The sequence below is a fragment of the Hemiscyllium ocellatum genome, chromosome 29 (genome assembly GCF_020745735.1).
Source record: "Hemiscyllium ocellatum isolate sHemOce1 chromosome 29, sHemOce1.pat.X.cur, whole genome shotgun sequence".
NCBI lineage: Eukaryota > Metazoa > Chordata > Chondrichthyes > Orectolobiformes > Hemiscylliidae > Hemiscyllium > Hemiscyllium ocellatum.
Window position 1 is genome coordinate 44,448,848 of NC_083429.1, and position 27,467 is coordinate 44,476,314.

The 27,467-nt window shown below is 39.9% G+C and overlaps 1 protein-coding gene across 1 annotated transcript in view; it reads right to left on the reverse strand.

Annotated features, from left to right (window-relative positions):
• The window catches only part of ppp2r1ba (protein phosphatase 2, regulatory subunit A, beta a), a 54,732-nt gene extending 27,688 nt beyond the window's left edge, over positions 1–27,044 (reverse strand). Inside the window, exons 1-7 of the mRNA XM_060846687.1 lie at positions 26,914–27,044; positions 10,903–10,993; positions 10,687–10,787; positions 8,149–8,381; positions 6,950–7,097; positions 4,445–4,600; positions 1,772–1,886 (exon numbers count right to left, since the gene is read on the reverse strand). Coding sequence (XP_060702670.1) covers positions 1,772–1,886; positions 4,445–4,600; positions 6,950–7,097; positions 8,149–8,381; positions 10,687–10,787; positions 10,903–10,993; positions 26,914–27,000 — 931 coding nt within the window. The 5' untranslated portion in view covers positions 27,001–27,044. The remainder of the gene's footprint in view (positions 1–1,771; positions 1,887–4,444; positions 4,601–6,949; positions 7,098–8,148; positions 8,382–10,686; positions 10,788–10,902; positions 10,994–26,913) is intronic.
• Between the last annotated feature and the right edge of the window lie 423 nt (positions 27,045–27,467).

The window sequence follows — 27,467 nt, forward strand, 5'->3', positions numbered from 1 at the left end:
ATTGATAAGTGGCAAGTAATACTCACACCAAACATGAGGGGTAACGATCATTTCTAAAAAGAGAATAACCGATATCCCTTTATGCTCAATAATATTACCACTGAATTTTATCATGGGGATTGCCAGTGACCAAAACTTAAATGGAGCGGCCAATTAATTACTTTGGCTAACAAGAGCAGGTCTGTGTCTGGGAATTCTATAAGTAACCATTCTCCCAATTCCCCAAAGCTTGTCCATATTGAAGAAACGAGTAGGAATATGATGCATTATGGGTTATAATGTATGTATAAGTGCAGCTCCAAGAACATTCCAAGAGTATGAAACCATCCAAAGCAAAGCAGTCCACTTGGTCAACATGCCACCCACTACCATAAACATTCACACCATCCATCACCAAAGCAGAATGCAGCAGTTATGTACTATCTACAAACACACAACAGTAACTAGTCAAGTGTTTTTTGCCGTGTCTACATGGGTTTCCTCCAGCCATTCCCGTTTCCTCCCTCAGTCCGAAGATTAGGTGGGTTGGCCATGCTAAATTGCCCATACTGTCCAGGGATGTACAGGTTAAGTCGATTAGCCCCAGGAAGTGGAGGGATATGGGATAGTGAGTCTGGATGGGATGCTCTTCAGAGGGGCAGTGTGAACTTGATGGGCTGAACAGCCTGTTTCCACACTGTAGGGATTCTATGATAGCACTTTCTAAACCCCTAACTCGTACCACTTAGAATGAAAAAGGGAGGTGGTGCATGGTAATATTTCCATAAACAAGATCCTCTCAAGTCTCTCACCAACCTGAAATAGAACTATACTGCCATTCCTTCAGTCCTGGGGGTCAAAAATCCTGGAACTTCCACCCTAACAACATTATGGGTGTATCTACAATGCATGGGACATGGAAAACAGTCATTCAGAAGTATGCCTCCAACACAATTTTCTGAAGGGCAAATAGGAAAGACCAATAAATACCAGCCTTAACAATGAGGCTTACATTTCATGGAAGAAATAATGTTGAACTTTTCCAGACTTTTTAAAATTCTATTTTAGAATTCCAAAATTCACACGTATGTTGTCCTGTTAAATGTCTTGTAAAGACAAAACCAGTCAGATTCAAATCCCAATCCTCTCAAGACTTCCAAATTCATGTGAAATACACCCCTCAAACTAGACAAATGCAAATATTACAAGTCCTGAAACTTGGCAAACAGAACTTTGTAAATCTTCTAATGACAAAAGTGCAACTGTCTGAGGAGCTGTAACAGCAAGTAGTTTCTTACTTAACTATGAGAAATTCAATCAAGGAATTGTATAAATACGGATTTCCCAGAGAGATTTGGTTAGTGTAAATATGAAAAGTTTTGTAAACAGCTAACTTTAGAATATATATATATAGTGCCTTTAATGCCACTTATTGAAGTGTGCCAATGATGTAATGAAGGGAAGCAGCCAATTTTACCACATTAAGGCAATGAATTAAAAGCCGAGACAATCTATTTTGATTCTTCTTCAAAGCAGAGTCACATCAAACTCAAAACATTCATTCTGTTTCTCTTGCCACAGATGCTGCCAGATCTGCTGTTTCCCTAGTATTTTCTCTTTTTATTCACCAGAACATCTGCCTCCCCTGAACTCTACTGATCATCCTTGTAAACCTCCACAGAACAGTTTAAATCAGCTGAAAGCCCTTCAGTTACTTCTCACTCCTTCAGTACAACTTGGAATACAATGAACCTGGAGAAGAGGAGGAGCAACGAGAACATTTCAAACCCACCTTTAACTTTGTTGGCTCCAGCTGCACGGACCTCAGCCTCACAATCTTTCAGCAGGTTCTGGAAAGCTGGGACCAGGTCATTTTCTGTAATTTCAGGGCCCACTGCTTTCTGAAGCTAGGAGGCAAAGAGAACAGAACGATTGAAAGAGATGGAAGACAGAGAAATTAATCATCAATGATCTACATACACAAGCATAAACAAAGGCACTAGGATTTTCAGTAATATACAATGGAATATTCGATATTCAATTTCTACACCAAAAAGAACTTAGCTCACCTTGTTTCAAAAGAAAGTTGTTTGTGGGCAGGGTATTTTGAGTTACATTAACACTGGAGTAAAATCATCTTTAATTACAGATGATAGGAGAAAACTTGGTTCAATAATCATAAATTACACTGTAAAATACTTTCTTTCCAATAATGCACCAGTACCAATTCTCTAAACACTAGTAATATTTAGGAAGTGAAACAACCTAATTAAGAAAACTATTTGACATATGACCCAAATACACTAGAGGCTGTTACATTATTTATCAAAATAAAGGTTTTGGTTTGCTCTATACAGACCAATCCATATTGTAATCGAAGATCTAGTATTGCTGTACTCAGTATAATCACAATCATTGTAGCCCAGAAGCTGGCCACTCAGCCCACTGACTCCTTGAAAGAGCAATCTGATTAGATCATAGAATCCCTACAGTATGGAAACAAGTCATTCGGGCCACAGGATCCTCAACCCCGCAAAGAGCATCCCACCCAGACCTGGCCCTGTAACCCTGCATTTCCTATGGCTAACCTATCTCTGGGGAGGAGAAAGTGAGGTCTGCAGATGCTGGAGTTGCTGAAAAAGCGCAGCAGGTCAGGCAGCATCCAAGGAACAGGAGATTCAACATTTCGGGCATAAGCCCTTCTGGTTGAAGATTTGTAGCTCGGGTGTCCGTTGTTGTGGTTCTGATCGCCGAGCTGGAAGTTTTTGCTGCAAACATTTCGTTCCCTGGCTAGGGAACATCATCAGTGCTATTGGAGCCTCCTGTGAAGCTTCACAGGAGGCTCCAATAGCACTGATGATGTTCCCTAGCCAGGGAACGAAACGTTTGCAGCAAAAACTTCCAGCTCGGCGAACAGAACCACAATAAGCCCTTCTTCCTGGAGTTTGTTTTCACCCTTCCCACTGTGGACACTGGACTTCAGATAACTTGATAGTTATAAAGAGTTGCTCATTTTTCAAAAAAAGAACAATTATGTAAATCTGCCCCCAGTTTCTGGCCCTCATGCCATGAGAAACAGTTTATCTCAGCCCTTACTTCCATTAAAATCTTCCATAATTTTTCAACATTTCTGTTAAATCTTCAATTAGATACCATCGCTTTTTGACATTTATAAAAATGATTCGGATTTGAAAACAGAGGGTATAATTAGTAAACTTGCAGATGACACCAAACTGAGTGATACAACAGACAGCAAAGAAGGTTGCCTCAGAGTAAAAACGGGTCTTTGATCAGCTGGGCTGAGGAGCGGCAGATGCAGTTTAATTTAGAAAAAAGTAAGGTGCTGCATTCTGGTAAGGTAAATCAGAGCGGGACTTATACATTTAATGGTAAGGTTCTGGAGAGTGTTGCCAAACAAAGCAGACTTGAAGTACAGGCTCCTATTTCCTTGAAAGTGAATGAAGCATCTGGCATGCTTGCTTTTATTGGACAGTGTATTGTATAAGAGTTGGGATGTCAGCTTGGCCACACTTTTGGAATATGGTGTTCAGTTCTGGTCTCCCTCCTACAGGAACAATGCTGCCAAACTTGAAAAGAGTTCATAAAAAACTTACAAGAACGTTGTCAGAGTTGGAGAGTTTGAGCTATAGGGAGACGCTGAATAGGCTGGGGCTATTTGCCCTGGAGCGTCAGAGGTGGAGGGGTGACCTTTTGGACATTTATCAAATCATGAGGGGCGTGGATAGGGTGAATAGCCAACGTCTTTTTCCTTGGGTAGCAAAGTCCAAAACTAGAAGGCATAGGTTTAAAGTGAAAGTGGAAAGATTTAAGAGATATAAAAGGGGTCTAAGGAGCAACCTTTTCACACAGACAGTGGAGCATATATGGAATGAGCTGCCAGAGGAAGTGTGGAGGTTAGTACAAATACAACATTTAAAAGGCATCTGGATGGTTATATGAAGCAGAAGGGTTTAGCAGGACATGGGCCAAATGCTGGCAAATGGGACTAGATCAATTTTGAATATCTGGTCAGCATGGACAAGTTGGACCAAAGGGTGTGTTTCCATGCTGTCCATCTCTATGACTCAAAGTTCTTTGCTCAAAGGAAAACATCATCAGATTCAGAGTCTCTATTCATAACTGAAAGCCCACATGCTTGGCATAACTTAAAATGTAATCAGTTTGTTTCCCACGTCCTCTCTGAGAAGGCAAACATTTGTTGGTGTCTTCTTTGGGAACTGAGGTTAATCTACAAGCATTTCAAACTAATCTACACAACCTTAAATCCAATGCTTTCTCACTGGTGGGGAATATTATGCCTTCATCACTTCTGACAGAATAAAAGAGTTGATCTGCACGAGAAAAATGAACATTAAACATGGCTCAATTTTACTTTGGGCTTGTATCTTTAGCCTTGCAACTTTGTGATTTAAGCAATTAGTATCTTAATGGATTGAATACATACTTCAGAAAATTTGTCTGCCACCATATAACGAACACGCCATGATTTGTCCTCTACCGCTTGCCGTAGTGTAGGCATCACCAGGGCTTCTAGATCTTCCTGTGGTAGTAGTTGAGCAATGCTCACACAAGCCTCTACTGCCAACAACCTCACCGAATCCTATCAAATAAAAAGAACAATCATTCTCAATTAAAAACAAAATATCTATACTGACCGTGCAAAGTAGAGATTGCCCAGGACAAACATGAAACATCTTTTGTGAACACTGACGAGAATCATACTGCTAGATGCTTTGGTATATTTTTTCTCAAAATGTGAGGTCTTTCTTTATGCTTCAATAAAAGAGACACACTGGAGCAAGTCAATCACTACTACTGACATCACTCATCCTCCAAATGTGTTAACAAGGAAGATTCTCTCCTGGATACAGTAAAGGAGTGTTTTTTTTTGGGGGGGGGGGGGGAGAGGATTCATGGGATTGTATCATATGTGTTTCTAAATGTTTTTGTGTTATGTAAATAGTTCGGTTTATTTTAACATATTGCCACCTCTTGCACAAAATAGACCTGTTTTGTTAAATTCAAATTTGCAATTTTGCACGTTTATGCTTCAGTGAGAGATCACCTTGTTACTACCACAAAAAAAAAGTATGATCCATCAAACCAAATTTCAGTCTAATATCTGACTCATCCTATACTATCAGCTGGGATCATAATGGCAAATGTTTAAAAAGGAAGTAAGAAAATAATAATGTTGATCCTCTACAGTGAGGATGGGAAGTTAATAATAGACAAGGAAATGGTTGAAGTAGTGAACAAATATTTCATTTCTGCCTTTACCATAGGGGTTACAAAAAAAAATTAAGTAGTTGTAAATCAGGATTTGGAAGGGTGAAATTACAGGTAAATGGTGCTAAGCAAAATAATGGAGCTGCAGGCTGACAACTCTCCAGGTCCAGATGGACTTAATTCTAGTCTTTTAAAAAATGTTCCTAATGAGGTAGATGCGTTGGTGCTAACTTTCTAAAACTTACTAGGTTCAGGAAAGATTGCATCGGAAAGTACCAATTATAGCCTCCCTAGTCAAGCAAAGCAGGCAGAAAACAGGAAACAATAGGCTATACCCCTCTCACTTTCTCCAAGTCAAAGTCGCAGCCATAGGTACCTGCATTTATACCTATCTTTTTATGGGTTACTTGGAGGGGGTGGGTCTTTGGTGCTAACAACAATGCTGCCCCCTGCTCTCATCTGGAATTGCAAAAATTCAGTTTTGTTTCCAATTTCCAATCCTCTCACAAATTCATTTGGTCTATCTAACGCTTCATTCCTCGACTTCACTGCTTCCAGTTCTTTACACAAGTAAAAGATTATGCATAAAGGAATTTGAACTTGGTATACATTGCCTGAAGAATCAAGGTTTAACCAAAGGTCTCTAAAATTACTGCACAATTCCCAGAACACTTTTCATGCTGGTGATGCATTACAAATTATATCTAATACTTGAACTACACTTTATATAATTTATTGATCAACCATGATGGGAGTAGATGCTGTAGCCTTTGGAGTGTTGAGCTTCTCTCTGGTTCTCACCATGAGGACAACAGCTCATGAACTGTAGGCATTCTGCATTAGAAGTAACAGGAGGGTGCAATTTTAACTTTGGGCAGTTTTAAATTATCAATGTGAACAGGGGAACTTCTATTAGTGAAATGTTGGTACAAAAAGAATGTGGCAAAAGGAAGTAAAAGTTCTGTAAGCAGGAATAAAAAAGCCCACAGACCAGAATCAGTTGTTAATTTTGGATGAGAGAATTTTTTGTCAAGCAAGGTGTTAAGGGATAGTGGCCAAAAGCTGCTATATGGAGTTAAGCCACAGATCAGCCATGATTTCACTAAATAATGGAACAGGCTCAAGGGGCTGACATTGCCTACTCCTGTTCCTATGTTTCATGTTTTGTCAATAATAACTCTCAAGTCAATCAATTATAAACCATTTCTGCTTTTCAACCATGTACATTTGACACATTGAACCCATTCTCTAATCACCCACAGTAAAGTACAAGTTATACATATGTGTGTAGATTGTGCAGTTGCTCCAGTGAGTTGACTGAACTGGCTTCCTAAAAGAATCATCTGTTCCCCATTACAGCATCTATGTGAAATAGGAGAAATATTTGATGGAGACCACGTCATCACATGTGGAATAAATTACAGCTCTTGTTGATTCAAGTAATTGGATACAGAAGTAATTTGAACAACAGGGTTGCAGCAGTTTCAGCAAGATAGATGCAAGAGGGATAATCACAATATCTAATGGAAAAATCTCCTCTCCCAAAATTAAAGAGGTGAAAACATAATATGGTATTTAGGAATGGAGGGAAAGAGAGAAAATCAGGCATATGACACTTAAAGATGAATGACTACAAGATTATCTTATGCAGAAATTTCCAAATCATAATTGCCCCAGAGATGAACTGGGACAAAAGGTAAGCTGCACTTTAACCACTTGCCTGCTCATCAGAAGCCAAAGACGTGAAGAGGGGAATAATGTCATTTTTTAAAAATTCCAGCTCAAGAACTTTTGCAAATTCACCCAGCTTTGAAGCAGCAGCTCTTCGAACCATTGGCGTATCATCAGAGCAGAGACTACGGAAATGTCTGCAGATAAAACATTAATGTAAACCAAGACTGATAATTCTTTTATATTAAATTTCTAAGTGCAATCTCTGGCCTAAATGTTGGAAACATCAATTTGCTGCATAGATCTTTCCAAGTAGAGCCAAACATCACAAGGTTGTCATTTTGTCATATTTGAACATCCTCAGAATCTTTTGCTATAGAATTTGCCAAAAAAACAAATTATCATATGGCATGAGAAAAAATATATTGCTTCAACGAATATTTACCAGACAAAGGCAAAAATTTGCATGGTTCCCACGTAATGCATTCTTTTTATGGAAATGAATGTGCATTTACAATATATTAATCAGTATTCTAATTAGAAATCTAAAGCCGCTGAACTCTGAACACCACATGGTGAGATACAATCAATGGAGGGGGAGGGATGGAGGCACTATTTGGCACAACACACTAACACACAATTCATTTGAATGGTTTATAAAAAAAGGTTGATAGGAACAAACAGGGCAGGGAATTGGTCTTGGATTATCTCAAAGAAGTTGCAGATATGCTGAACCAAACAGCCGACTCCTCTGAAAATAAACATTTCTAAATAAACTCGCTTATTAGCAAGTGAAATTTTGTACCCCACTCTTATCAAGTAGTAGCTATTCAATGGAGATTTTAAAAAGTGACATCCCTATGTAGTTTTCTGTACAAATTATAAGTCAACCAGATTACCACAGCTTTAAGTAGGCGAGATTGGAGAATCAGTTTAAAAGGAAACACTTAGTATCTTTCACCTTTTCCTCTCTCCAAAACAACCTACTAAAGACACAAAGCAGGAGTAATTAAACAAGTCTTCCTTTAAATATGGTACATATTACAACTCTAAATTATTCTGTCCACTTCCCCTGATAAAAATACACATCTCTCCTAGCCTCTGTTAAACTCATGCAGCAGAGTTAGAAACCTTTACAACTCTTCAACAAAGCAAAGGTCTGTCACCATAAAGTTAGAAACTTCTGACTGACCTTTAATGTATATTCTGTCAAAAACTTCTACTATACTCAAGACAAGTCATACTCACTGGCGCAGTTCCATTTTCACAGAACTGGATACCCGAGGGTAACAGACACTGAACAGACCACAAGCTGAAGTCCTTGATGTGAACCAGTCACCACAAGCCAAACGCTTGACCAGAGGCACAAAGTGGACTTCTAGGTCTGTAGGAGAATGTTCATGGGAAATTGCTCGCAATGAATCAACAGCCTTATCACGTACGACAGTCTCTTCCACAGTAGCAAGACTTTCCAAGGGAGGCTGAAGAGCAAAGAAAAATTAGTGAATTGCATGACCTTGATTTATTTTTCTTTCACCAAAACAAAGAAAACATTAGCTAATTAGGAATTATTCTGAAGAGTCATTGAGCTCTTGTTAACTCTGCTTTCTCCCCAAAGATGCTGCCAGACCTGCTGAGTTTTACCAGCGATTTGTTTTTGTTTCAGATCTCCAGAATCTACAGTTCTTTGTTTTATATTATTGTTAAAGAAAGCTCTATTTCACATGAATTCTTGAGCAAATTCATGGAAATCAAGAGCGAAAGAAAATGAGGTACATAGATAATGAAAGGCAAAAAACAAAAACCTTTTAAGTTCAAGCGTGATTTTATCAGCATACAAGGACTTCCATTCATGTAATAAAAATGCATGCTGTAATCACCAATGAAGCCTGGGGAGCTTGTTTAGAACTTACCCCCATGGAACGCTGTACAATGTTATGGCAACTTAGGTAATTGCCATGTCAGGGATCGGCAATGTTTCATGTTTAGAATAAATAGGGTTTAATATTTGTTTTCACACTTTGCAATAATTACACTTGGTTAGAATAAATGTATAATCCAAAATCAGTTTTATTTCACTTGGCCAATAACTTGCCCAAAATGTTAACCTATTGAATAATAATTGTATTGATGTTTTATTTTAGCACAATAGATATTGGCATTTGAAACTACATAAACTACTTTCTGAAGCCAGTAGAGCAGAATACCACAGGGCAAGAATTAGATGCCTGAATATGTAAACTAAAACTTGCACCCCAAAAAAAATGATTAATTTTAGAATAATTAATTTCTAAACCTTCAAATAATAGTGCTTTGTTAATTAATGTGAAAGGTAAATAGTTTTAATGGTTTAATTTCAAATAATTGGGTGTTCCCAATGTGCCATGACGTTAAACCAGAAAATCAAGCCAAGTTGAATGTGCTTGAATCATGTTCTACAGTGACCAAAAATACCTTTTATGAGTTTCATTACATAGAGACTAATTCAATTATCTGATCATTACAACTATTTCAGACCAAAGAAACTTTCTGCAGTAGAAAAAAACATGATAGATTTTTGTGCTTATGCACACACTGTAGAACATTCCTGTAATTAGTAGTTTGTGTTTTTGCTCCAATAGTTCAGGCCACGAAAGTGACATGTACTTGAGCAATACCAACCAGAAGTTTTTACCTTTTGAGTAATTGTTAGTACACCACTCGTAAATCTTTATGCCATTGGATTGAGGAGGAACCCGGAAATCCACACCATTGTCATGCAAGGCCAATCAAATACCAATTGTGGATTTTGAGAAAGGACAGAATTAGATTCTACTACAGTGTCAAATATTTTGATACTATGGCTATGTGACACATGAAGGACGTGCACCATGGCAAGGTATGATGGGGCAATTAATACATATGAAAATGTATAGCAGTAGGTGTCAGGAGTGTAAGGGAAGAATAAAGAAATTAGAGCTTTTTTTAAAATAAGGAACACAGCCTCTGTAAACTGATGGTAATGCTATAGAAGTCCTAGAGAGTCAGTGATTTATGCTGGTAAAACAGAGTACATTTCAATTCATTACCATCTTTTTGTTTAAAAACCTCAGATTAGGCCTTCTGCAAAACTGATCAGGTCACTCAATATTGAGCATACAGCCTATTTTCAACAAAACAGATTATCTAATTACATCATGATGCTCCACTGGGACCTTGCTATGTGCAAGTTGGTTGTTTCCTATATTATAACACTGATAATTTTTTTCAATAAGTGCTTTATTTGTAAAGCACTTCAAAATATGAAAAATCCAGGAATGCAACCAGTTAAGCTTTCCCAATGACTTGTGTCAAAAGTAATTGCATGCAAGTAGCACAGCTCACTTGTATGCCATTAAGATCCTATTCAGCAGACCATAAGTCAGGACGCATTCAAGAAACTGAATCTCATTCCAGGTCGATACCTCACTGTCGTGTCAGTTGCAGGTGCTACCCTCATTATGGGATGCTTTATGGAGGCCCCATCTGCTCCCTCAGAAGACCTTAAGAAAATCTCCTGGCACAATCAGAAACTAAGCAAGGAATTTTTCTGTTCCCTGGTTAACAATTAACTCTCAACCAAAATCACTTAAATCAGAATGGTCATTTACCTCATTGTTACACGTGGAAACTTGCTACAGGAAAATTAATTGCTGTCTTTGTTTGAAACATTACAGTGGCAATTCACCAAAAGTACTTAATTGGCTCTAATTATTCTGGAATGTTGAGGTTGTAAAAGGCATTAAATAACCGCAAGTCCTTTCTTACCAGCAAACAATGAACATATTCTGGTCCCCCAACAAGAACGGTAAAGCTTCCGAGTTGCTCTGCCAAGGCCAACAGCACTTCATCTTCATCGTAAATGGTATCTACAGTAGGAAAAGAAATGGGCAGAAGCCAGTTCAAAGATCCATTTTGCATTTCAGTTGGATTGTTCGTTTGTTGGAAGAAAATTGCAGCAACAAACAGCAGCTTTGTACATACCAGTCAAGAATGGAAGCAGCTCACTCCGAGTCCTTTCAACTCCTAAAGCCAAAGCAATCGTCGACAGTTTCTTAATACTGTTCAATCGCAGCTGGGAAAAAGAAAGTAATTTGTGAATCTCAGTTAGGTGCAGACATTTTAATATTAACTATGAAAGTAATTTTTAAGTATCAAAAATGTTACATTAATACGCTCGAGAAACATTTCCATAAATATGCTTAACCACAATTTACATTAGACAACAGAAATCAATGCAAAATGACAAATAAATGCCGAAGGAAAAAATTAGTTTTTGCCATAAACTGGCTCTCATGGCTTGCCACATTTATTCCATACCTAGATGTGCCTTCACAGATCATGGTGACCTTAGTAGGTTGTCCCTGTATTGATCATTGACATGAATATGGCTCAATCCAGTACGTAGGGCATCACAAAGCTCCCATCATAATGCTGCTGTAGACAGACTTGCAGCTTTGGTTGCTCATAAACAGCAGAGCACAAAACCATTGATAGAACTCCCACCTCCTCTACCCAAGCATTCAAACTCTTCTCTTAATAATACAAGTTGTAACCGGTTAAGTCAGACTTTCTTGGGATGCAAGACTCAGTAACTCACTGGGGCAGCCATTGTACCTCAGTTTTATGGGATATTAATCTTCAGAGTTGGGACATTTTCAGCCCCAAACCTTTCTGCGCCATCACAAAATTTGGGGTACTGTTTCACATCTTCAAAATTCTATTATTATTGAACCGGTGTTAATTTTTGAGAACTCTTTAGCTCTTTGCACGCGTAACGGGCAGAATGAACTCTAAAATCACACCTAACAGCAAAAGGTGAGTACTTAAACACACTGCATATTCCTTGTACTAGCACAAGTAGAATTTAAACTTCCAAGTAAATGCATAACTGAGGCGAGTCTTGTAACCATACTGCAGATGGAATCTCTCTTCAATCTAAAAGGAGAGAGAGTACAGAGGAACCTTGATTATTCAAATGAGATGGGCCGGAACTATTTCATTTGGATAATTGATTATTCGGTTCACCGATTCAATGCCTTTCCTCTGGGATTCGGAGTTTTCTGTAAAATCTGCTCCCTGTTCAGAAGATAAGGCAGCATCACAGGATATGTGTGCGTGAACCCCCACCCACCTCTACGGGACAGCCAGACTAGATACTAACAAGACGACAGCTGCTACTGCCTTTTTTTCGGGGGAGGGGTTGAGTCTCCAACGAGCACGCACGCACACACAACTTTTTGACAGGTTCCACCTTTGCCCTGGACAGGACAATGCTGGAGAGATTATCTGGGGAAGGGGCATTTAGGGTACACGCCTGTGTAGAACTCCAGGGACAGTGTGCATGGTGGCGGTGGTGGTGGTTCTCAGCAGTACTTTTACTCACTGTAAACAAAGGACGTGACCAATGTTGGACACACGTCTTTGATGCAATGTTTCTTGTCGGGACTTCAAGATCTCCTTCGGATAATCCAATTTTCAGATAATTGGTATTCTGAACTATCGCCTTTTGTACCTCTTAAGGGAATTTTTGAACCCCATCGGATTCAGAACATCTGGACCTAATTAATTAGCACTTCAAAATATACCCTCCACTGGAACAGTGAGCCATTTAAACTGTAGAGAGCACAGCTTCCCACTGGCTATCTGCCCATTCTAATCCCATTCCCAGCACCTAGTCCATAGCCTTGCAGGTTACAGTACTTCACATACAGATCCAGGTCCCTTTTAAAATTAATTTGGGACTTCCACCTCAGTTTCCGAAGTGGGCAGTGAATTCCAGGCACTTGCTGCATCTGGATGAAACATTTTGCCTCATGTCCCCTCTATTCCTGCTGTCAATCAATTTAAACGTTTGCCCCCTATCCATGCTATATAAGTCCTTCATTATTCTGTACACTATGGTTTAGTCACCCCTCAGCTCCTCTGCTCTCAGAGAAACAATCCTAGCCTATTCAATCTTTCCCCATATCTGCAATTTTCAAGCCCAGGGACATTTTTTTAAAATATCATCAACATGTTCCAAAAATTATTTTGCACGTGTTCAAGTTATGAAATAAGTCCCAGTGACTCTCAGAACCTGGAGGCATTTGACACAAACCACAACAAGCAACTCTTGAGCTCTTAAAAATCTGTTCTCATCGGGCCTATTCTACGATATTGTTTAAGAATGCAGAATAGTACACATTTTGTTTGAAATCACAAATCACCCATTGAGCAAAGTCTTCTTACCTTAATAATGAGTTATTTTTTAAAAAAGTTATCTTAGAGGGAATCCAAGATGGCGGCAATTTAGGAAGATCGCGCTGCAGAGCTCCGCACCACAGCAGAGGCGGGACGAACATTTAACCCAGCATACCCAGAGACTCTGGAAAGATCGTGGAGTCCCAGGAAGCTGTCAGAAAGCAACTTACCTTGGTTTTCACTGTCCAGAGTTGCTAAAGAAGGCAGGAGGAGCATCCTGGGCCCAGCCCGCAGGATCCTTGGACTCTTATTTCTTAGAAGGCCCTGGTAAAAGAAGCTTGCGAAATCTTGTAAACTTTTGGTTAAGGAGATAGAGATTGGAGCCAGCTTCTCCTCTATCATGCTGCAGAAGCATGAACAGCAGCTAGGAGAGCCGGAGAAAAGAACAGGTGAGGTAGAACACAAAGTCGCAGTGGTGGAAGCAGATACCTGTTCTTCTGAGGATAGGATCCAGGCCCTGGAGATGCAGGTCCGTAATTTGCTTGAGCAGGTTGATGATCTTGAGAACAGCGGCAAGAGAAAAAAAATATTTGGATCGTCAGTCTGCCAGAGGGTAAGAAAGGTGAACGATTGGGGGAATTTATTGAGAACTGGTTGCCGAAATTCCTTAACTTGAGAAGCTGGAATGAGAGGCTTGAAGATTGAGAGGGCTCACTGGGTCATGGCATGGAGGTCAGGTCTAGATCAATGTCCTTGTCCTATCTTAGTGTGGTTTCATCAAGATGGGGATAAGGAGTAGTCTCCAGAATCCAGGGGAAAGATCTGAAGGCCCTAGTTTATGAGGGCTTTAAAATTATGTTCTTCCATAATTTCTCAGCAGTGGTGATCCAGAAAAGAAACTCCTATGACAGCATCAAGAGAGGACCGAGGGAGTTTGGGATCAAGCACTCCAAGGTATTCAGCAGTGCTTCGGATCACCTTAAATGGATCTGTACATCTCTTCGACACGCTGGAGAAGGCAAGACTTTGTGCCCAAATTTACTTGATCTGAACAATTTAGTATGTACAAATAGCAGTGTTTTTTGGGTATATCTTTGCCTTTTCTTTTAATAAAAAAAAAGGAAGTCCGGTCAGGGCTTTTTTTTATTGGTAACAGTTTGGTCTAAACTATGTTTGGCGACGGTTGAGATGTGTACTTTCAATTTCTACGTTATACCAAAGGATGGGTGGTGTACCCATCCTTTTTTTTCAAAATTTCTTTATTCACATTGCTATTCCAGGTCTATTTTATTTCTTTTCTGCTTGTGTTTGCGGTGCAGCTGTGGCCAGGAGGGGGGAAAATGGTTGGGATGGCTAGATGCCTACTTACAGGCAGTTTATGCCGGGTTCAGGTATTTAAATGCCTGGGCTGCAGTGTTGGCAGTGGGATGGGAAGTTGGGTTTTGGGATGTGTAATTGCTCCCTTTGGGCAGGGTGGCAAGTTCAGCCAATGGCACTTTATACATTGGTTTGTTTTTTGTTGTATAAAGTCTCTGATAGCTTTGTAGATTTGTTGATTATAGTGGTTTTAGTTTATGTAGTTTTATGTTCAATGGATCTTGCAACACTAAGGCTTGGCGATTTGTGGTTCGAGCTCCTCCTCTCTGGAATCTAAATGTTACTGCAGAAGGTTATGGCTAATGACTTGATTAAATGGTGTGTCTGGAACATCAAGGGAAGTCACTCACCAATCAAGAGGAAGAAGGTATTTTCAAGACTTTAGAAAAGAAAACGTGGATATTGCTTTGTTACAGGAGACACACTTGGATGATAGGGAGCACTGAAACTACAACAGAATGGTTTTGATCGGGTTTACTTTTCATCTTTTAATACCAGAAGTAGGGGAGCGGCTGTATCGGTTAGGAGAAATCTCCCATTTAAGTCACTAGATTGTGTGAAAGACACACGGGAGGTTTGTAATTCTCAAAGCCCTGATAAACAGGGAAGAATATGGTGTTTTATATGTTTATTGCCCTCCTGCCCATCCCCCTCACATTTCTGGTAAATGCGTCCTCTAAATTGATCAATCTCGAGTCCCGGCATATTATAGGGGAAGATTTTGACTGTCTTATGGATCCCACGGTAGACAGATTGCCCAAAGGCCCCCCGATACCCTCTGTACAAACTACACAATTAGTGGATCTGTGTGTGAAATTAAAGATTTGGGGGACGTCTGGAGGAGTCTCCACTCTACAGGCAAGGATTTTATGTTTTTTCCCAATCCACACAGGATTGATTTTTTTTTTCTGATCACCTGGACTTGGTGGCATCTTGTACGATTGCTAATATTACCATCTCCAATCACAGTTGAAAATGTGTTGCTGGTTAAAGCACAGCAGGTTAGGCAGCATCCAAGGAATAGGAAATTCGACGTTTCGGGCAGAAGCCCTTCATCCTATTCCTTGGATGCTGCCTAACCTGCTGTGCTTTAACCAGCAACACATTTTCAACTGTGATCTCCAGAATCTGCAGACCTCATTTTTTACCCTTACCATCTCCAATCACACCCCATTGTAACTGTTGGTTAAGATTAAGGACGCTACAGTGGGCCCGAGGCATTGGCGAATGGATCCCTTTATCCTTAAGGACAATAAGTTTGTGGAGTACTTCTCTAGGGAATTTTGTGTGTTCCTAGACATTAACTCAGGCTCGGTTCGTAGTCCGTCTGTACTTTGGGAAACTGCCAGAGCCTGTGCTGGAGGTTAGTTAATTCCTACTCTGCCAGTAGGAAGCAGAAGGGCGAACATCAACATATCCTCAAAGCATGGTTGAAGGCAGCCAAGAAGACTTACTTTGAAAGGCCCTCGTTGGCCAAGCTACATAGAATTACACTGTTGCAGTCTGCATTGACTTCTGCGCTCATGCAGACAAAGAAGGAGCTTATTTTCGCTAAACAAAGGTCATATGAGCATGGTTACAAGCCAGGCAATACCTAGCAAATCTCACCAGGAAAAGAAGCACCCCCAAGCCATTATGGCGATTAGGGAACCTAACGTGATCCCAAAAGATTAATGTGGCATTCCAGAGAGTTTACTCTAAGTTACACCAGTCTGAGAGTTGTGAGGGGTGGGCCAAGACGGAGCCCTTTTTCAAGGATATGGAGTTCCCAGGCGTGACCCCCGAATAACAGTCTTTTCTCTAAGTCCCCTTATCAGAGCAAGAGGCGCAGGAGGCTGTGAAGCAGCTTCACGATCCTGATGTACTTCCTAACGAATTCTTTAAGGAATTTATAAGCACATTGCCAGGCCCAATGCTCAACATATTCAATGACTCATACGGTAATGATTGTCACCCACCATCTAGGAGAGGGGCCATATTTCGCTTATTTTTTAAAAAAAGGGTAGATCCTGGAGCACTGTTTCATACAGGGCCATTTCACTCTTAAATATGGACTTCAAAATCCACAGTAAGGGTCTGGAGACTGTTATTTTCTATTGTTAAAGAGGACCAGACAGGCTTCAAAAAAAGGCTGCAGATCCTCCAATAATGTTAAGAGGCTGCTTAATGTAATTCAAGCATGTCAACAACAGACAATACAGGGATTGGTGATCTCTCTAGATGCAGAGAAGGCATTTGACCGAGTTGAGTAGCCATACCATTTTTATATTCTGAAGCGGTTTGGCTTGGGTAAAGCCTTTATAAGATGGGTAAAGGTTCTCTACAGTGACCCTTTCATTGCCGTCATCACCAATGAGGTACGATCAAGCAATTTTAATATTTTTAGGGGCAACCAACAGGGCTGTTCCCGTTACATCATTGCTTTTTACATTTGTAATTAAACCATTGGCTCCAGAAGTGGGGTCAAAATTACATAAGATTTTGTTGTACGCAGACGATGTCCACATTTTTTTGTCAAACCTAACAGTTTCAGTGCCTCGCCTGATACAATGCATCAGCACGTTTGCTACCTTTTCGGGGTACAAGATTAATTTTGCAAAATCAGAGGCTACGCCCATGGGTGGTCTTACGAAGGTGGTAGGTCTTGAGGGAGAATATCAATTCCCATTTAAATGGTCACGGAAGGGTTGTGTGTGTTGGACATATCCATTATTCCAGTTCCTGATTGGTTGTTCAAAGATTTGACAAAACCAAACAAGACCTTCAAAGATTGGATGCTCTTCCAGTCTCACGGTTAGATCAGATAGCGTTTATTAAGATAAATATTCTTTCCTGTTTGTTGTACCCAAATGGATGCTCCCCCAGATTTTCGATAAGCAAACATTCAGGAGACTGAACAGCAGGTACAGCTGTTTTATTAGGCATTGTAAGCAGCCCCTTATCTGCAACTGCCTCTCAGACTGGGGGGAGTGGATCTCCTAGACATTAAAAACTAAGCTTGCTTTTATCTTACATGAGTTATTTGGCTTGTGGGGACCCTCTTTCAATATGGTTAGATATCAAAACCTCTCAAGGCAGGGTATCCCCATACTAGTTTGATGTTTTTGGACAAAATCAGCACAGTTAGGGAATATTGCCATAATCCAATAGTTACCAGTCCTGTTAAAGCAAGGAGGGCAATTTGGCAGAGGGAAAGCAATATTGGCAAAATATCTTCTCTTAGACCTATAATAAATATGCTGGGTTTTCAACCAGGGATGATAGATTCAGGATTCAAACATTGGGTAGGTAGGGGTATGGCTTATGTTAGTGATTTATTTGAGGGAGACACAATGATGTCCTTTGATTAGTTAGCTTGGAAATACTAGCTAACAAACCGGGACATCACACATTTTTTTTTCAAGTTAGGGATTTTATTCAGAAAAAGACTACACTTTTGACTGATCCCTACAAATCTGACACACAGATGATGCTAAAAGTACACTTCCTGTCAGCACTTTTATATCATCAATTGGGGGGGGGGGGCATGTGCAATGGAGGGGATTTTGGGTGTAAGCTTGGAGAAAGACCCAATCGCTCCTCTTCTTGGCCTGCCCAGTGTTCCATGTAGCTGCGCATTAAAAAAACCCCCACCTTTTCAATATCCTCACTTTCTGCACAAGAAAGAATATTTGTTAGGGTGGGTAGTCAAAAATCCTCAGGGCTGTCGAGTTGGCCGAAGATCATTATGGAGCATATTCCCTTGGATTTTCTCACAAGCATGGTAAACCACAAGACTGAGGATTTCTACAAGACATGGTGGAATACCTTTTTGGAATATCTGGACACAGATTTGTCTGCCACACTAATAAGGGCTTTTATATAGCCGTAGTGATTGTGCTTAAAGAGTCCAATATCCAGAAAGAGGGATCTGCGAACATATGAATATGTGAAATCGAATGCTCACGATATTTGGAGTATGTTTGTTTTGTTTGGCTGAGCTAAGTTATTAATATTTATTAGGTTGTTGGTTATTATTTATTTAGTTAAGTAGTTAAGTTAGAGTTTTTTTAATATATCATTTTCCATACATATTTATAGATTTGTACATGAGGGCGGGTTGAGGCTTTTACATTTATTAGCGTTCATGCTTTATATTGTTTTGAATTATATTGTTTTGTATTTGCTGTAACATTAAAAAGTCTTTTTCAATAAAAATACATTTTGAAAAATTATCTTCAGAGATCAGAATCAGGGAGTTGCATCAATATTCATCCAGTATAGCTAAAGCAGCCTAAACGCTGTCAAAATGACTGAAGTATGACCACTGCTTGGCACAAGGTTCAACAGTCAGTATGAATGAGATCGCAAATCTGCAATGTAAGGCTATTTGCCAGATTTAATAGCCATTTATATTAGAACCAGTCCTACCAGAAGCAGCTTTCCAATAAGATGCAGGTGTGCGGATTTCTATTTCAGGGTACATTAGGCAGGAACACTGGACCATGTACATATTGTGCATTGTTCATGTCAAAGACCTCAAATGCAGTTTAAAAACTGGCCAAATATGTCAATCCAGGTTTTTAGTGACATTCAAAAACAAAGTTCTGTATGGTACAAAAATAGAAAATGCTGGTGACATTCAGCAAGTCATAACATGTGTTGAGAACATAACAGTTAATAATATAGCAATATAGTCACAAAAGTGCAGTCGTAGATAAGGAAAGTTAGCACTGTCTCCATGGTGCCTGCACAGACTTTGGCCATCTGAGAAGATTATAGGATGCCAAATGTTTCAAGCCAGGCATCAAGATCTCTCTGCATGGCAGTGCTGTTACTGCCCTTCTGTACTGTACATTTGAAACGTGGACAAGTATAACACACATGTCCAGTATCTAGGAGAAAACTCACCACTGGCACCTCTACAAATCCACTGGACAACTGATTCTCTGATAACAATCTCCTCTCTCAAGTCAACATTGTCATAGACTCAAACAGCACAGAAACAAACTGTTTGGTTCAACCAGTCCATGCCAACCATAACCCCAAACTAAACCAGACTTCTACTGCCTGCGTCTTGCCCTCCAAACCTTTCCTATTCACGCAAATATCCAAATGTCTTTTAAACATTGGAACTATACCCTCATCAACTACATCCTCTTGGACATTCATCCCACACACAAACCACTGCAAAGAAAAAAACTGCCCCTCAGATTTTAAAAAAGGTTTCTCCTCTTACCTCAAAAGTATGCCCCCTAGCATTGAAATCCCCCAGCCTCGGGCAAAGAGACCTCCCAATCACCTTATTTACGCCCCTCATGATTTTATAATTCTCTATCGAAGGTCACCCTTCAATCACCTATGCTCCAGTGAGAAAAATCATAACCTATCCAGCCTTTCCCCACAACTCAAACCTTCCACTCCTGGCAAATCTCTTCTGAATTCTCTCCAGCCCACAAATGTCCTTCCTGTAAGAGGGCAACTGAAACACTGAATTAAGTATAAAGATGCCCAGTGAGGATAAAATCTAGTTCAACAGTGACAATCCCATAATTAAAAGCTTGCTTTTATTCAACACAAATGTTCTTGTTGTGAATGATCACTTGGGCAAGCTACTATGCAGAATCATACTCAAGAAAAGAGTTAATGTCATGAAAGAAATAAATACAGTTGAATTTTAATGGTAGCCAACTCAAATCAAGAAGACCCAGTTCTCTCTAACCTGACGAGAGAAGTAACTAGAATGACGGTGGGGCGGAAGGATTGGATGAGAAAGCACTATTTTATAGAACATATTCAGATTATAAAAGGACGATGATTTGGCAGATGATTATTATTTCTCAGATTCTGAACAGGATTACATAACACAGATCATGCTAGAATACCTTACTATGCCCAGAACAGTAGAACCAAAGGACAAAGTCTGCATTTCAACAGATTTAAGTGAAACAAATTGAGAAGCGGTGGTGCAGTAACCAAGTGGTTAATCTATGGAACACGCTTCTCAGTGAGCCAGTGAAGAAACAGTTCACATGGATTTCCTTAAAGCAAAGTATGTTATGTTTTCTTTAAAGACAGTCCAAGTAATATGACATAGTAAATGCAAGAGGATATGGAAAATGTGGCTTTACACCTCTGGTTCCTAAAACTTTCTTCACTAGGGTTTTCCTTGTGTTGGATTTGGGTTTATGGATGAATTACTGGAGATCAATTGCAATTTATCAACAAATCTATTGCTATAATGTGATGGTGACCTAGCACATTTTCAACCGAGAAACTTTTGTTTTTCCATGTTACATGCAGAGATTCTTTCCTCCATAAGAATTAGAATTAGGCAAGTATTCATTTGTTAAAGTGAACTAAGCAATGTGGTAATCACTTCTGCAAAGTCGCTGTTTCCCCGCTCAGTCGAAGCAAAACACTCAGAGGCACAGTGTAGCTTTACTTCATTCATCTTTATTCTGGGCCTTGGAGGAAGAGAGAACTATCGCCCATGTGCACAGAGACACAAGTTCACAGTCTTCTCTGCAAGAGCAGTTTTTCAATTAAGTATATAGTCATTTTACAGGGAGGAGCATCCAGATAAGGCAATATACATATTGCTTGAGTGACTGTTACAAAAAGTGAGTATCAATAATAAAGATTAAGTCATCTGCTGTTACACAACGAATAACTGGCTTCATATAATGAATACTTCTCATCTGGTTAACTGACGTTACATACTGAATGCTACCTCATTTTGTTAAATGGCACTACATAATGAATGCTTTCCACCTTGTTAACCCATTACTCTTGCCTCCAGCACCCCATTGTTAATTGTAGGCTCTTATCTGATCTGAGTCACGCTCAGCTGAACCTCATTTCACAAAACTCAGAACTTAACTCTTTCCCTGCCCATTTATATCCTATATACATTCTCAGCAATAGCCTCTATCAAATGCTCCTTACAATAAGATTATGTAAAAACCTGAAGAAACAAAAGTGCATAAGCTAACAACTGAATCGGGTGTAAGTTAAATAGATTACAGTTATTTTTAATTTGAACAGAGACCAATATTGGAACCAATACTAAGGCAAGGTTAACGATCAACTACATTTTCTTTGAATACAGATATGCTAGACAAAAAAAAAATCTGATGAAGGGCTTATGCCCGAAGCGTCGAATTTCCTATTCCTTGGATGCTGCCTAACCTGCTGTGCTTTAACCAGCAACACATTTTCAACTGTGATCTCCAGCATCTGCAGACCTCATTTTTTACCCAAAAAAAAATCTGATGCTGTTTTAAAAAAACATGACCAAGTTGAGTTTATGCTATTATAGTACCAGATATTTTCTAGTTCAGAGATGTTATACCCATCTCTGGAGCAAGTGAGACTTGAATCTGAGCCTCCTGGCTCATGGATAGAAATACTTACACTGCACCACAAGAACCCTAACATTATGGTGCTACACATGCAAACCATATAAATTTCAGGTGTAGCCTTTTAAGACAGAATTAATTCTCTGTGCAGTTGACAAGTAATACTTTGCTCATGATGTTGATTCACACTTTAGAATTTCAAACTACTGACAACTACAACTTGTTAACAATTCTGATGTTGTTTTCAGTTGTGACAGTTTACTTTGATCACTGACACTAGACATTTGCACACGAAAATCAAAGGTAAAATGTCAAAGTCCCATCAGCTGTTCAAAAGTCATCCAATTTCACTTCAGAAGCCTAAGCTAACTAATATTATAGGTAGCTCCCGCGTCAGATACTGCACCCATCTCATGGAAAAAAAACCCAGCCACTTCCAATCTCCCTTTCCTTACCAAGGTGCATGAACAAACTGTACCTAAAATTTCATGTCTGGTTGCCTCTAATCAGATGTCTGCCACAATGGGAGTGGCAATAGTGAAAGACACCAATGACATTGCACGTAACTGTGATAAACTGTTTGCTATTTTGGAGAAGATTTGTAGCTCCGGTTGTAGGTTTGCTTGCAGAGCTTGTAGATTTGTTTTCAATGTTTCGTCAGCATGCTAGGTAGCATCAACTGATGAGGTTACCTAGCACGGTGAGGAAACGTCTGAGAACAAATCTACCAGCCCAGCGAGCAAACTTACAACCTGTGATGAGACCATAACAAACAGGAGTGGAAGTAAGGCCATTCAGCCCATCGAGTCCACTCTGCCATTCAGTCATGGCTGATGGGCATTTCAACGCCACTTACCCGCACACTTCCCGTATCCCTTAATTCCTTGCAAGATTAAGAATTTATCAATCTCTGCCTTGACGATATTTAACATCCCAGCCTCACTGCACTCTGTGGCAGTGAATTCCACAGGTGATAATCTGCCCCTGCTCGTCTTTCTCAATCTGCCAGCAGTCTTTAAATGGTTGAGTCTACTATCTTTTGACAAGTCCTCCCTCTAAATAATGTTCAGCTGAGTGATATTGCCATGCCTGGTTTATTCTTTTACATACAATTGTAGTCAAGGAATCACTTCTCCAGGCTTCAGTTCACATCCACAAGCTGTCCCACTGTGGCATCATCCAGCTTCTACATCACAATTTTTCATGAACTGCTCCTGCCTCTGACTTGTAGGACATTTTGACTTGATACCCAGTATTAGATAAGCAGAAATATCCTCCAACAAAATATTGCAAAAAATGGAGTCAATGCCTTAGATCATTACCTCAAACTCTGTTTGATTCTGCCACAGGCATGTATCTGAACCAGAGTCAATATTTTTAATTTAGTTATTCTGCCTGAGGAAAACAGGGGCTTTCAGCTATACGCCCACTCCATTACTTTATTAATATTTTGCAACTCCACTTGCCCCACTCATGTGTTTAAAACCTGATACCTTCATTACCCCTAGACTTGAATCTTGTAAAATTCTTAATGGCTGGTCTCCCATATTTCATCCTGTATTCATCCAAAGCTCTGCTGCCCAGATTTAACGAAGCAAATCTATCCATTCTTGCATTTGTTGACAGTTTGAATCCCATGGCAGATGATGGAATTTAAATTCAATAACAATTTTTTTAGAAAGGATACGTGCTGAGATCACATCCCTAAACCTCTGCCGTGAAGTATCCCTGCTTTCCTCTGTGACAATCAAACATACATCTTTGGCCAAACATTCAAGTACTAACAGGCCCTTCTTTCATTCAGTGATACAGACCACATGCAGACAGATGGGATTAGTTTAGAATGCCATCATGGTGAATGCAGACATGGTAGGCCAAAAGGTCCATTCCTGTGCTATACTGTTCTATATCTTCTCAGAAATCACTAATACTATTCTATGCTCCAAGCCAATCTTTGTTCTATAACAGTCCCATGAACGCCTTTTAGCATATAAACGAAATTGCAGCTGCATAGGCTTTGATCTGTGCAGACTTATCTAAATTTTGCTAAATAATTGGACGAGAATTCTGGGGGTTTTGAAAAAGAAAAATATCAGACAGGATTCTTGCTCCTGATCACGATCTAGTATGCCCTACCACAAACTTCACACATTTCAGGTGAGGACAATGTTGTGGTTAGCTTTCATTCATGGATGTGGAGATCACTGGCTAAGCCAGCATTAGTGCCCATCATGAGGCTTTTTTTTGTAAAAAACAGAGTGGCTTGTTAGGTCAGTTTGGACGACAGTTAAGGGTCAACCACACTGATGTCATTCTGGAGTCAAACGTAAGCCAGACCAGGTAAGGGTGGCAAACTCTCTTCCCTAAAGTACATTCGTGAACCAGAGAAGTTGTTACATCAATCAATCGATGGTTATAAAGTCACTATTAGGCAAGCTTTGAATTTCAGATTAAATTTCATTTTGCTGAAATCAAATTTCAACACTTGTCATGGTGGGATTCAAACCTTTGTCCCCAGACACTGACCTATGTCTCTGGATCATTAGTCCACTGTCATTACCACTACATCACATTACAAGTGAATCCATTGTTGAATAGTCCCATCAACTTTCTTGGCCCAAAAAGAGACATAACCTTTTGGTGCTAGGTCCACTGTTTTGTGTAATTTATATAAAATTATTTGGATGCAAATATAAGAAGAATGGTTAGTAAGTTTGAAGATGACACCAAACTGGTGGTGTAGTGGACAATGAAGAAGATCATCTTAGAATAAAACAGGACCTTGATCAGATGGGCCACCGTTGTGGCAGAGTGGTTTAATTTAGATAAATGTGAGGTTTGCGTTTTGGTAAGGCAAACCAGGGCAGGACTTATACACTTGATGGTAAGGTCCTAGGGAGCTTTGCTGAACAAAAGGACCTTGGGGTGCAGGCTCATAATTCCTTAAAGGTGAAGTCACAGGTTGACAGGGTAGTGAAGGCAGCATTTCGTACACCTAGCTTTATTGGTCAGTGTGTTAAATATAGGAACTGGAATGACATGTTATGGCTGTATGGACATCGATTTGGCCACTTTTGGAATACTGTATTCAACTCTGGTCTCCCTGCTACAAGAAAGATATTGTCAAACTTGAATGGGTGAAGAATAGATTTACAAATATGTTGCCTGAGTTGGAGGGTTTGAGCTACAGGGAGAGGCTGACTAGGCTGTCGTTTTTTCCTGGAGCAGTTGATACTGAGGGGTGACCTTATTGAGGTTTACAAAATCATGAGGAGCATGGATTGAGTGAATAATCAAGGAGGGGGATTGAAAAGGGACCCATGGGCCAATGTTTTCACGCAGAGGGTGCTGCGTGTACAGAAAGAAAGAGTTGCCAGGCTGTGGTGGTGGGTACAATCACAACATTTAAAATGAATCTAGATAGGCGAATGAACAGGAAAGGCTTAGAGGGCTATCGGCCAAATGGGATTAGATTAATTTAGGATACCTAGTCAGTAAGTTGGATACCTGGGCAAGTTAGATTGAAGAGTCTGTTTCCACTGCTGCAGAACACTGATTCAATAAAAACAATTAAAAATTTGGGTTAGTCATATAGAGTTGAAAGGTGTCTAAAATCATTGGAGGATTTATCCCAGTAAATAAGGACAAAGTAGTTCTAGTGACAGGAGCAGAAATAAAAAGATTGACAAAAATAACCACAGGTGAATCTCAACCATTTTCTGACATTATAAATTACAATAAATTGAAATGGCCTGCCTAAAGGTGTAGTGGATACAGATTCAATAATAAAGTTTTAAAGGCAAACTGGAGAAATATTTGAAAAGAAAATAAATTGCATAGCTAAAGGAGCAGCACAGAAAAGATGGGATGAAGAACTTGCTGATTCTAAAATGTCAAAATTCAAGGTGGTTGCACATAGTTTTTTAAAAATTGAAAATATTTCTTATATTATTGGATTAATAATCCAGAGTCCTATACCAATATACCAGGGAACTAGAGTTCAAATTTCATCATAGCAATACAATAACTAGAATTCATTTCAAAAATGAAATGTAACTCAAAAAACTCTGGATTGCCATGAAACCCTACCCCAATTTGTGGAAATTTACCTTTTTTTTCATAGCAGTCATACATAACTCCAGTCTCCACCATTGATTCTATGCCTCTCCAAACTAGTTAATAAGGTATGATGTAGACAAGCAGGTGGCTGGAAGAACACAGCAAGCCAGCTATGAGGTGGTGGAGAAGTCAACATTTCAGGTGTAACCCTTGTTCAGGACAAGGCATGATGGTTGATTAAACCACTACTTGTGGTTTAAGAAGTCAGCCCATCACCATCTTTAAGAGACAAAAAAAAACTGCAGATGCTGGAATCCAAAGTAGGCAGGCAGGAGAGTGAAAGAACACAGCAAGCCAAGCAGCATCAGGAGGTGGAGAAGTCAAAAACAGTTACACTCAGCACATGGATTTCTCCATCTTTTGATGTGGCCTGACTTGTGTTCTTCCAGCCTCCTGCTTCTCTTCATCACCACCTTTACGGCAAATAAGAATAGGCCCAAGACCAACTTGGTCACTTTCAAAATGAACTGCCAAGTAAATTCACATTTGCTTCAGAAAAAGCATTTCTGCAGAAGAAAAATACTAAATAGTACAAAAGAGAGCAAAACGTTTACTCAGATCAAAAGCAAACGATTTGCATCTTGAGTGAGAACAGCTTCTATTAAGTAAATAAATTTAGTACCTGCTAATTAATATCTTTCCTTAAAGGATTCAACTTCGTAGAGAGGAGACAGCCATTTTAGCATTGCAGGCCTTGGCTGCCACCTATTTAGTGCTATTGATTTGTCCTCTGCTCATAATCTTCTAAATATGCTCTGAGCATTTAACATAAATTTATTAATTGCAGCACTTCGCGATTTGACAATTCACCCTTTAGCAAATGTTGCTTAATCACGGTTCAGGGCCCACAATGAGATGCTAACATCCCCGGCCTCTGTTACTAGGCCGCCCCCAGCCTCGTCCTGCAGCCAAACACGGGAACAGATAACCATCCCCTTCAGCTCCATCCACGCTCCCCATCTCCTTGCCCGCGTACCTGCACGTCTTCATTCCGCAGCTCGTCTATTAAAACTGCGATCGGGTACAGTGAATCGTCGCCATCAGCCACCTCTGCTGCCGCCATCTTAGCCTGCTTCCTGCCGGTGTACGGGGTCCACCCAGGCGATCAACAGCAGGGGCGGAAATCGACACGGCCGATTAGTCCTGGCGGCGGTGTGTGCACATGCGCCGTTGTGTGCTGAAGCTGGAGAGAATGTGCGAACGCCATGTTTGATACAGTTAAAGTTGTAGTCCAACAGTTTTATAATAATGGTGTTGTGTGATTTTAATTTTGTCCACATAGGCAAGGGACAGCCACAGAATAAGGCCATTCGGTCCATCTCACCTGAACTGGTTCCATTTCCTCATGCCAATTTCCTGGCTTATCCCAATATTTCTAGACATTATTTGATTAGATTACTTACAGTAGTGGAAACAGGCCGTTCAGCCCAACAAGTCCACACTGACCTGCAACCCACCCAGACCCATTCCCCTACATTTACCCCTGGCGCTAACACTATGGGCAATTTAGCATGGTCAATTCACCTAACC